This window comes from Citrus sinensis, chromosome 8, assembly GCF_022201045.2.
Source record: "Citrus sinensis cultivar Valencia sweet orange chromosome 8, DVS_A1.0, whole genome shotgun sequence".
Taxonomy (NCBI): Eukaryota; Viridiplantae; Streptophyta; class Magnoliopsida; order Sapindales; family Rutaceae; genus Citrus; species Citrus sinensis.
The window spans coordinates 18,597,550-18,609,010 of NC_068563.1; the positions used below are offsets into that span (position 1 = coordinate 18,597,550).

Genomic DNA, 11,461 nt, shown 5'->3' on the forward strand with positions numbered 1-11,461 from the left:
ATTTACTTAAGTATATGTACTTAGTTGTGTTATTTATTACTATTATATCATATATAAATTTTACGATTGCAACTTATTTATTTGATTTGTGTTAAATAACCTACCATTATATTTTATACTTCATGGTAATAGATTTTGAAAGATTTATTTAAAAAAGATTATCACATTTCAAATTTAAAGGAAGATTAAAAAATAATTTTAAATAAAATATACTATTTAAGTGAAATTGTTTCAAACTCTGAAGATAGTCATAGTTAATTTACAAAATTCTCCACCCCTTACACATTTATTAACCGTTTACCATTTTTTTTTACTACAAATATTGTGTACCATTGATTAAATCCAATGGTAAACAATTAAAAACATTATTGATGCTGTAAAAAAATTACAGCATCATAGAGGAACCCTTATAATAAAGTATAATTTCGTTAATAAAATAAATAAAACTACGGATATCATTTGAAATTTCAAACATTAAAATCAACACTTTAAGAAATTTTAGAAATCATTAACTAATGAGAAGAAGCATTCAAAATTATGAAAACAAAACTTATGAGGCTTAATGCACATAAAGTCAATAGCTTTGTAATACTAAACTCAATCAATTATATTCGTAATTTAATGAAATAGAACATCAGCGACTAAACTGAAACTGCACGTACAATTACTTCATAAATTTCGGTTGAATGAAGAATAAGGACAACCATTATGCTATACAATATAACAATAATATTTGGTAATTTTAATTTTTTTAATTCATGAATTGTGTGTATAGCAAATATTAGGCATTGATTCGGTATGTATATAAATATATACTGTTTAATAACAGGCTTTTAAAAAAAGCCAAATATTATTTTTAAACTTTAAAAATACGCCAACAGTTTAATACTCCTTTTTAGGTAATATACTAATATATCTATTACGGGCAAAAGCTTGTTTAGTCCCTATATTATGAGGTTAGTGTCTATTTAGTCCCTGTATTTTTAAAAACACCTCAAAACGTCCCTGCTACTAAATATTGACACTTATGCCATTATTTTTTTATTATTTTTAACTTGCTTTTACAATATTACATTTTTACAATAATGTTTCTTTTTGGATATTAATAAAAAATTAAATTATCAAATTAAACTTAAAAATAAAATAAAAACAAAAAAGGTATATATTAATTTTTGTGGAAGCTCACGTATGTCTAAAAAATTAATATCGTAAAAAATTACATTATCAATTTTTTTAGAAAAATTAATATTTTAACTCAAGAGTGTGTTCCACAAAAATTAATATATATTTTTTATTTTATTTTATTTTTTGGTGTTAAACTGGTAATTTATTTTTTTCTTTTTAATAATGTCTAAAAAAATTTATTATAATAGGGTTATTTTTTTTCTTTTTAATAATGTCTAAAAAATTATTATAATAGGGCAATATTATAAAAATAAGTTAAAAGGAATAAAAGATAATGGCAAAAGTGTCAATAATTTAATAGTAGGGATAGTTTAAGGTATTTTTAAAAATATAAGGACTAAACAGACACTAACTTTAAAATATAAGGACTAAACGGGCTTTTACCCTATCTATTACCAATTCATTACAAAATGCGAACCAGAGTGCTACATGTTAGATTTGAGGACAAAATAGTAATTATGAAAGGCCAAAATACCCTAACCCAGTGGCCAGCACCCACCTCAAAAGGCCAGCCCACAGTCCACGGCCCCAGGTAAAAGAAGAGAATATTCGATTTCCCGAAATCTCATCCTCCAACTTCCATTCTATGACGATCAAAAGATCGACACGGAACGTACCATACTCCTCAGCGCATTCTATCAATCCTTACAGGGGCCCCACTGTCCTGCACCCATAAGTAACGACCCATTCACGCTTCTTCTTCTTCGTAAAGCGTAACGTTTTTCGTTACGTTCAGCCTGCAATGGACGACACGACGTCGTTCGACGACCACAAACTCTGCGGTTTCCTATGTGCAGTTTTGGCAGTCAAGCCCCCTCTCTGCAACTTACCTGTTAAAACTCCATGCCAAATCTTTAGCGGCGGCTTCAGATCCGAGAACGGCGTCGTTTTATCTCCTATCAGCAGCAACGGCGACGTTTCTTCGGCGGAAGGTTCAAGCTCTAAGAGGAGGCTGAGGAGGAGGAAGAGGATAGGTTTGGTGAATGGGAGCATGAGCGTGGTGCATCAGCTACAGTCGTTGGTTAATCAGAAGTGCTTGAAGATTGAGGCGCGAGTTATGCGCGTGGAGATTGGAGAGAACGGGGCGGCTAGAGCTGCTGTGCTTGTTGATATTTATTTGCCTATAGCCGCGTGGTCCTGTTGGCAGTTTCCAAAATCCGGCGCCATTGCCGGTTCTCTGTTCAGACACGTGAGGTACACAATACATGTTTATTACTCAGTAAAAAGTAAACAGTTTAAAATATTTTATGTGGTACAGTTTAAAACAGTGAAAAAGAAAAAAAAATTCAGAAGTTATGGAATTTAATCATACACAAAAATTAGTTACACATTACTTAGAATGAAATCCATTGAGATATCGCTTAGAAGTGTATTGGTGGAAATAATATGGTAGTTTGGTGATGAATCACTTGACTTAGTGTCACTAGCTTTACTCATAGGATATTTAGCTTTCGAGTAATTATGCAGGGGCTTAGTTTGCTAAAATCAAAATCACGGTCTGCTACTTTTTGGATGTAGAGTTGCTAAAAAAATCATGCAACTCTCCGTACAAAAGATGAGCTTTTTTTTTTTCTTTTTTCTGTTTAAAAGCAATTATTTGTACTGAAGACCTTTTAATTTGCAGTAGGAGGAGCTGAGGAACTAATAATTTTCCCAATCACATGTTTATAGTATAAATACAATGAGTAAAGCACCAAAATACAATGAGTGGTGGTTCTTTAATTTTTGCTTCAGTTTGTCTATCTTGCTAATGCAGTTTAAGTCATCTGCAGTTGTGATTGGGAAAAGAGGAAGTCCGTGCTTCTTGATGGTGGAGAGTGCTTTAAGGATGGTTGTGATAGTAGCATCTGGAATATTTCTGATTGTCACGTTCTTGATTGTAAGTTGCTTTGTGGTGCTCCTGATTCCTCAAAGAAAGTGCAATTTGAACTTCATGAAGTTTTTAAGACCTTGCCTAATGTGTTAAATAAAGGGAAGCCTGACTCATCTAGAGTAAAACCAGCAGACAACTCTTGCAGCACTGGCATCTCAGACATAGCAGATGATATTGTAATCTCTATACTAACCAGACTTGGCCCGATAGACCTTGTCAGAATTGCAGCAACTTGTCGCCATTTAAGATGCTTGGCTGCATCAATCATGCCTTGTATGAAGCTCAAACTTTTTCCTCATCAGCAAGCTGCAGTTGAGTGGATGTTACACCGTGAGCGGAATGCTGAAGTTTTGCGACATCCTCTGTATATTGATCTTGCAACTGAAGATGGGTTTTATTTCTATGTAAACACTGTTTCTGGTGATATTGCTACTGGGACTGCCCCGACTATGAGAGATTTTCATGGGGGAATGTTCTGTGATGAACCTGGCCTAGGTAAGACTATAACTGCTCTTTCCTTAATTTTGAAGACACAGGGAACATTGGCTGACCCACCAGATGGAGTCAAAATTATTTGGTGCACACATAATGGTGATCCAAGATGTGGCTATTATGACCTTAGTGGTGACAAACTCACATGTAATAATATGTGTTTAGGGAAAAGAACTTTTAGTCAGAATGCTCGTAGGAGACAACTATCTGTAGGTAAATTCACTCCCATGGACGATTTGAAATGCCCACTGCTTAAAAGAGCCAGGTTAGTGGATCCAGGAGATGAGATTGAGGGATTTAGTTCTTTCTCTGACGTAGATATGATATCACCCTTAGTTGCAAGCTCCGAGCCAGCAACACATTTAGTTCGGTGCACAAGGAACTTAGGTCAAGTCAAGAAGAATCTTTTTCATACTTATGATGAAGAATCTAATATTTGTAATGATAGAAATGCTAAAGGAAACTCAACAGCAAAGAAGCGTGCAAATAGCTCTAGACAGGTACCTAAAAGGAATCAGGTCGGTTTGTCATATGTAGTGTCAAACAGCTGTGAGAGGCCTGAGAAGGTTTCCACAGATCATTTTGCGTGTAATGAAACTTGGGTTCAGTGTGATGCCTGCCATAAGTGGAGGAAGCTGTTAGATGCAAGTGTCGCAGATGCTACAGCAGCATGGTTTTGTAGTATGAATTCTGACCCCACACATCAGAGTTGTGGAGATCCTGAAGAAGCTTGGGATAATTGCCAGTCTATTACCTACCTACCAGGATTTCATGCAAAAGGAACTTCTGATGGGAAAAAGCAAAATGTGTCATTTTTCATCAGTGTGCTGAAAGAGCACTATTTGCTGATAAATTCTATGACAAAAAAGGCCTTAACTTGGCTGGCTAAACTTTCTCCTGATGAACTCTCAGAGATGGAAACAACAGGCTTGGCAAGTCCAATATTAGGTAGTTATGCAGCTGGAGAAACCCAAGGGTTCCATAAAATATTTCAAGCCTTTGGTCTTATAAGGAGAGTGGAAAAAGGTATTACTAGGTGGTATTACCCAAAAACTCTTGACAACCTGGCATTTGATTTGGCTGCTCTCAGACTCGCTCTTTGTGAACCGTTAGATTCCGTCCGACTGTATTTGTCCAGAGCAACTTTAATTGTTGTTCCGTCATATTTAGTTGATCATTGGAAAACCCAAATCCAACAGCATGTCAGACCTGGACAGTTGCGTCTTTTTGTCTGGACCGATCATAAAAAGCCTTCTGCTCATAGTCTGGCTTGGGACTATGATGTTGTTATAACTACATTTAACCGTTTAAGTGCAGAGTGGGGTCGGCGAAAGAAAAGTCCAATGATGCAAGTTCATTGGCTTAGGGTTATGTTAGATGAAGGGCATACCCTTGGTTCAAGTCTTAACTTGACAAACAAATTGCAAATGGCTATTTCATTGACAGCTTCAAATCGTTGGTTATTAACAGGAACCCCGACTCCAAACACACCTAATAGCCAGTTGTCACATCTTCAACCAATGCTTAAGTTCCTCCATGAAGAAGCATATGGCCAGAATCAAAAGGCATGGGATGGTGGCATTCTTAGACCATTTGAGGCAGAGATGGAGGAGGGTCGATCCCGTCTGTTGCAGCTACTCCATAGGTGCATGATCAGTGCAAGAAAGACAGATTTGCAAACCATTCCTCCTTGCATCAAGGAGGTGACATTTTTAAATTTCACTGAGGAGCATGCAGGAACTTACAATGAATTGGTAGTTACAGTGCGGCGTAATATACTAATGGCTGATTGGAACGATCCTTCACATGTTGAAAGTTTACTGAATCCAAAGCAGTGGAAGTTCCGAAGTACAACTATTAGGAATCTAAGGCTATCCTGCTGTGTGGCTGGCCACATTAAAGTAACTGATGCTGGCGAAGATATTCAAGAAACTATGGATGTTTTGGTTGAAAATGGCCTCGATCCTCTATCACAGGAGTATGCTTTTATTAAATATAACCTCCTTAATGGTGGTAATTGTCTCAGGTAATACCTTGCTTTCGAGGTCTTTTATGGGGTTTTCTCTGAATTTCTGTGAAATGTCTGAAATTTTTATTAATACTAGTTTTAAATCCTCTTATTTTTGGCTTAGGTGCAATGAATGGTGCCGCCTACCAGTTATTACACCCTGCAGGCATATCCTTTGCCTTGATTGTGTTGCTATGGACAGTGAAAAGTGCTCTTTGCCTGGCTGCGGTTTCTTATACGAGATGCAGAGTCCTGAAATATTAACCCGCCCTGAAAATCCCAACCCAAAGTGGCCAGTCCCTAAAGATCTTATTGAGTTACAACCTTCGTATAGGCAGGTACGCAATCTTCAAAGTTGAAATACTTCTATCAACATTCCTATTAAAACTGGATTATTTTTATTTGTCAACGTTCATATGTAAAGAATGTTAACAGTGCATTTGTTTACACTTATTTAGGATGATTGGAATCCTGATTGGCAGTCAACATCTAGCAGTAAAGTTGCTTATCTTGTAGAGAAGTTGAAAGTATTGCAGGAGGCTAATTGGGAGATATGTTATGCTTTTAATGAGGACAGTAGTGTCAAACACATTGAGGAGCTACCTTTCACCCCTCAGTGGAGCAATACAAACACATTTTTGAAGCAAGATTTATACAGACCAAATTTGGAGTCTAACAAGGCACTCCCTGATAAAGTTATTATTTTTTCTCAATTTCTTGAGCATATACATGTCATCGAGCAGCAGGTAGCAGTATTTTCTCATTTTGTAGGCATGCCTTTTTGTGGTTTATTTCATAGACAGTGGATTACAAATTGCTCATCTTTTTGGCAGTTAACAGTTGCTGGTATCAAATTTGCTGGTATGTACAGTCCAATGCATTCTAGCAACAAGGTGCTTTGTCCTCAATTTCCTGCAACTAGTTTATTTTTTTTCAATTTTTTCTTCTTTTGCTCTAAGTTAATTTGCTTCTTCTTTAACAGATAAAGTCACTGGACATGTTCCGGCACGACGCTAGCTGTCTGGCTCTTTTAATGGATGGAAGTGCATCATTGGGTCTTGATTTGAGCTTTGTAACTCGTGTGTTTCTAATGGAACCAATCTGGGATAGAAGGTAATAATATTTTATCTTCTTTTTTATTTGATAAGGAAGGTAATACTATTTTATCATGATCAAGGATATTTGAGATTTTGCTTACATGAGTTTCTTACTTTCTTCAATGCCTCAATGTTAGATTAGTTACAAGTTTTATTTTCATACAAATTTATATTTAGGGAATTGGAAAGAATGTATTATTATCTGCTATTAATATAGTTTTGCTTCATACAACCTACTACGGCAGGTGCTTTTCACCAACGCATTTGTAACTAATTGCGTATAGATTTTGGATTATTCTTATTGGATTTTTGTGTCTGAACATCTGTTTAACACCTTAATTGATCCTTCTTTTCTTTTAACCTAATTGGAGTTAAATTGTCTCATTTGTTTGAAACCCTATCAGCATGGAGGAACAAGTCATTAGTCGCGCTCATCGGATGGGCGCTACTCGTCCTATTCATGTGGAAACTTTGGCAATGCGTGGTACAGTTGAAGAGCAAATGCTTGAATTCCTACAGGTATAGTCTGATTCTAATATTATTTCTTCTGTCAAATCAGTGATTGTGCATCAGGTAATTTAAATATGGAGAGAACTCCTCGATTGTAGTGAAAATCTAGTAGCAAATATGCATTTGATAGATTTTGGTAAAATAGTTTCCAAATATGTGAGCAGAATCTCAATTAAGTTTTTCATAACTGAAATTAAGGTACATTCCATTAACAATTACCCTTCCGTCTAATTGTTGTTGGGGGGGGGGGGGGGGGGGGGGGGTACAAAGAAAGAGCTGTTAGGTTGTGGATATTGACTTGAATTAAGAATACATAGATTGTGAAAATGATGTATATATGATTTTATAATGAAAACTGCACTTAGTTATATTGTTTCACATTTATTGCCTTGCGTCAGCATATAGGAGCCTGTGGATCTATCTTGGCCCAGTACTAACAGGTTTGGGGCCGCATGTCTGAATCCTGTGAACTTGATGAGATCCTATAGCAGTACAAAGATTCTCTGGCGCTTTTATCCAGTCATCTGTACAGTAGAGAGAATATATACTTGTTCTGAGAGAGAGGGAGGGAGAGAGAGGATGGAAAAGTTCTGCATTATTATGTTTAACAATAATTGTCTTTCAATAGATCGCTCTCTTGTAATATACACAAACATTTTGGTCATTACATTGTCTACTAATTGACTCAGTTTAATAATTTGCTGCATGCTTCTCTAGGATACCGATAGGTGTAGAAGATTGTTGAAAGAAGAGCTTGTCAAACCTGAACGTGAAGGGGCTCGATCTCATCGTACACTACATGACTTTGCAGAGAGCAATTATTTATCTCATCTTAGCTTTGTGAGAACAAACTCATAGTTAAAAAGGTATAGGGATACACATACCCCATATCCCATAATCCGCAGTTAGTTATTACTTCACAGAAAAGAGCATTTTACATTTTCCATTGTGGAGGAAATAAAGCTTGGAACTTGTTGGGTGAAAAAGTTATCTGGAGTTTACCTCATCTTCATTCTCTGTAAGTCAATGTTATTAGGATATGAATTTTTCTATTCTATAGTAGATATTTATTATAATTTCTATTGATGATTTAAAATATTAGAGATGCATGTCTGTAGGGTAAGACATTAGGAAACTTTAATTATGAGCTTGGCTATTCTTTCACCATTGTTGAATTGGGTGATGACGTGTCTTAAAAGAATCATTACTTATTTGTTTATGTTTTGTCCCTATTTGAAATTGAATTAGTTATCATTTTTGTGATGTTCATCATTTGCAACCTGGGCAGGGCTTTAGATTGTGATGTTGGAATTGCATGAGAATGAATTCCTGTCCCACAAAATATGAGATAGCTTTCAGTTGAAGTTTCAAGTTCCCAATTCCATGCTGCAATCTATAGATGGTTTGAATTTGGGTCTGAAGGATATCCAAGATGCCCATCAAGGTGCCTATTCTTTTGATTAACTGGCTTATTATGTCAGTTTCAATAAGCGTTTCTGTAAATTACTTCCCAGCGCCTCTGCGCCCTCTTAGGCTTGTGCAGCTAAGTTTGCATGTTAAAAATGTCATCTTTTTTCTGCAAAGGTCTACTGTTGGTTGAATTTTCAATCCCAACCACGGAGCACATAGGCCTTGAAAGGCTGTACAGAGCTAGTGGCTAGACCCACGATCCACTGTTTGCAGGGTTCGATTCATGTTGAGAATGGATAATTAAGATTGTGTTGAGCAGGCAAGTTTTGAATCAAACATCTATTTTCCCCAGAATCCACAAATTGCCTGTGCGTATTTGCAACCCTGTAGATTTCATTGATAGAGATGTTGATTATTTCTCATAATCTATTGTTATGAATTTACTGAGATTAGTACTTTTTATCCACCAGGCCCTCGTTTTATTTTCTGAAGAATCATTCATATCTGGCACGCAAGATTGCAATGGACGATGAGTTGGGTATGCGGATAAGTTATTGTGCCTTTGTAGAGCTGGTTAAAAATTTTCTGTTTTAGCCGTGTATATATATAATATATTTGTTGTGATAGCAATTGGATAACTGCTAATCTTTTTCCAATTTAACATTCTGATTTAGCGCATTCTTTGTATCCTATAGATCAAATTTCAATACGAATCATAATTGAACTGTTGTTTTTATTGTTCAGTTTGTGAGTTTTATGTTCTCTTAAAACATATTTCCGTTTTGGAAATTAATATATCAAATTTGAGAGGGTAATAGCTGATGTAGATATCTTTCATTTCTTTATTTATTGATTTTCTTTTTAATCTCGAATAGGTAAAAACAAGTTCATCCATTATGAAAGTACAGATGGTCTCACTCATTACAAATAGTATGTTCAGTACTAGTAAAAAGGGGGGAAAAGAAAAAGGAAAAAAGAAGGGCAAAAGTTGTTCAATAAATTCCAGGCTTGGTTAGTTCATGATCTAATTTGAAAGAAACAAATGCATCGAAGGTTATGGGTTTTGGCACTGCAATTATCTCCTTCTTCAGTTCAATAGCTAACTTGAAAGAAACAAATGCATCGATTGCAGCATATCGAATCTGTTGTTTACTCAGTTTGTTTACATCCCATTTACTCAACGTAATACGTTTAGATTTCTCCATCTCAACGTGAAGGAATTTTAGAACCAATCTCTTTAACCCAAATCTCTTCAACTCTTCATCATCATATTTTGCTGCAGCCATATCAGCAACATCCATTGTTCTTGCCACATTCAGTCCATAATCTTGGTATAGTTTATTGGCGTCGTTCTCGATTCCTTTCCCCACGAACGTAAACTTATCATTCGCAAGAAAATCGACAAGAGATTGCGGCATTCTGTCTTTGTGACATAGCTGAAATACAAGACATCTTTGGCCTACACAGAGTTGAATGATTGCTACTTTCTGGTGTTTGTTTGTCTCGGTGGGCAAACACCATTCTGTATCAAGACCTACAACAAGTTTGTGAAGCCTCCAACGATGAACGTTGATCGTTCGAGCTATCCAACGATCAACATCCGAAGCACAAGAAGTCACCGCTGTGACAAAGTAATCTTCTCCGAAGTTGATACCCCAAATGTTATAGCCTAAAGGCTCAATACTAGAAGAAGAGTTGTAGGCTAAAGGTTTGATTTCGGCTGGTTTTGGTGACAAAGTTAGAGTCTTCATAGCCATAGAAGGTGGTGATAAAATTACAAGAAATGAAATGTGTTTATGCAAAGTGAATGAAAGGAAAATAAATAAATAAATAAAGATAGCAATGTTGTGGTTCTGAAATGCATGATATTTATGGAGTTGTAAGCCTATTGATGCATAAACAATAATCCAGTTATAACATCCCACCGACAAGTAACAACAGACAGAACAAATTTTAATTTATCTTTCATTTATCAGTGAATCTGATCACAGTTAACTAGCTAACTCTACACCGGTAAAAGGTTGTTTTTTTTTTCGTGTTTTTGTTTTAAGGATTTTTTTTTTGGGGATTTGTTAAAATAAAAGAAGAAAAATACTCTTGAATTAGATAAAATTAGCGGAAAATTAAGGTTAGAATATTTCAAGCAACAATTTGTTATATTTGGATGCATTTAAAGAAGCATTATTATAGAAACAAATTATGACTTTTATCTCAAAATAACTATATATTGTAGTCATTTTCAAATATTATCAAATAGAAAAAAAAAAAATCCTCCACCTTGCATATATGGATAGCAATAAAGATTTGAATTATTTAAATACAACAGATAAAACACATTTTTATTACAAAAAGAAACTTATCATTATCCCTATTAGCAATCTCCTCAAACATACCACCAATGATAATCTCACTGGTCAAAAGGATTTAAAAACAAGAAAACAAAACTACAATGGAAAATGACATTTAACTAGAAAATTTGACAAATAAATAAACAATGGAACTACACTATCTTATACATAATGTAAGATATAGCAAATCCATGAGTTTGTCACTTATAACAACTCAATTATTTTACATGCAGTAATATTTTAGTTTTAGGTAACAACTCGAGGGTTGTTGTACATTACATATGATGTAACGATATAGCATGACTCTGAACTATGATAAATATTCTCGGTTTTTTCATTCAATAGAAAAATAAAATAAATTAACACCGATTTATGTACAATAACTATTTGACTAGTTAGAGTGAATACATTTCATTCATTGGAACGATAAAGAAGTCCAATAGTTTTAGTGCTAAACTTTGGATTTCGCTCAGTCATTTTATTCTAAAATATGAAGCATTTTATTAGTACGCTAGTTTTTTACTAACTTTAATTTTCA

At 35.1% G+C, this 11,461-nt stretch overlaps 2 protein-coding genes across 9 annotated transcripts; one reads left to right on the plus strand and one right to left on the minus strand.

Annotated features, from left to right (window-relative positions):
* Window positions 1-1,604: 1,604 nt before the first annotated feature.
* Window positions 1,605-9,318, plus strand: LOC102627815 (F-box protein At3g54460). 8 transcript variants are annotated; one of them, XM_052431907.1, is made up of 11 exons: window positions 1,608-2,379; window positions 2,958-5,576; window positions 5,683-5,896; window positions 6,017-6,307; window positions 6,392-6,451; window positions 6,541-6,671; window positions 7,060-7,174; window positions 7,883-8,031; window positions 8,454-8,609; window positions 8,750-8,943; window positions 9,046-9,318. In XM_052431907.1, the coding sequence occupies exons 1-8, from the start codon at window positions 1,928-1,930 to the stop codon at window positions 8,021-8,023; spliced, it is 4,023 nt and encodes a 1,340-aa protein (XP_052287867.1). In that variant the 5' UTR covers window positions 1,608-1,927; the 3' UTR covers window positions 8,024-8,031; window positions 8,454-8,609; window positions 8,750-8,943; window positions 9,046-9,318. The 8 variants fall into 8 exon arrangements, with proteins under 8 accessions (XP_052287870.1, XP_015383413.2, XP_052287867.1 ...); XM_052431905.1 differs by having other exon boundaries at window positions 1,609-2,379; window positions 7,883-8,183; XM_006470790.4 differs by having other exon boundaries at window positions 1,611-2,379; window positions 6,017-6,304; window positions 7,883-8,183.
* A 121-nt stretch (window positions 9,319-9,439) lies between these two features.
* On the minus strand, window positions 9,440-10,431 carry LOC102627816 (3'-5' exonuclease-like). Its single transcript, XM_006470874.4, has one exon. It carries the CDS (start codon window positions 10,330-10,332, stop codon window positions 9,568-9,570), a length of 765 nt encoding a protein of 254 aa, XP_006470937.2. The 5' UTR covers window positions 10,333-10,431; the 3' UTR covers window positions 9,440-9,567.
* Window positions 10,432-11,461: the final 1,030 nt, after the last annotated feature.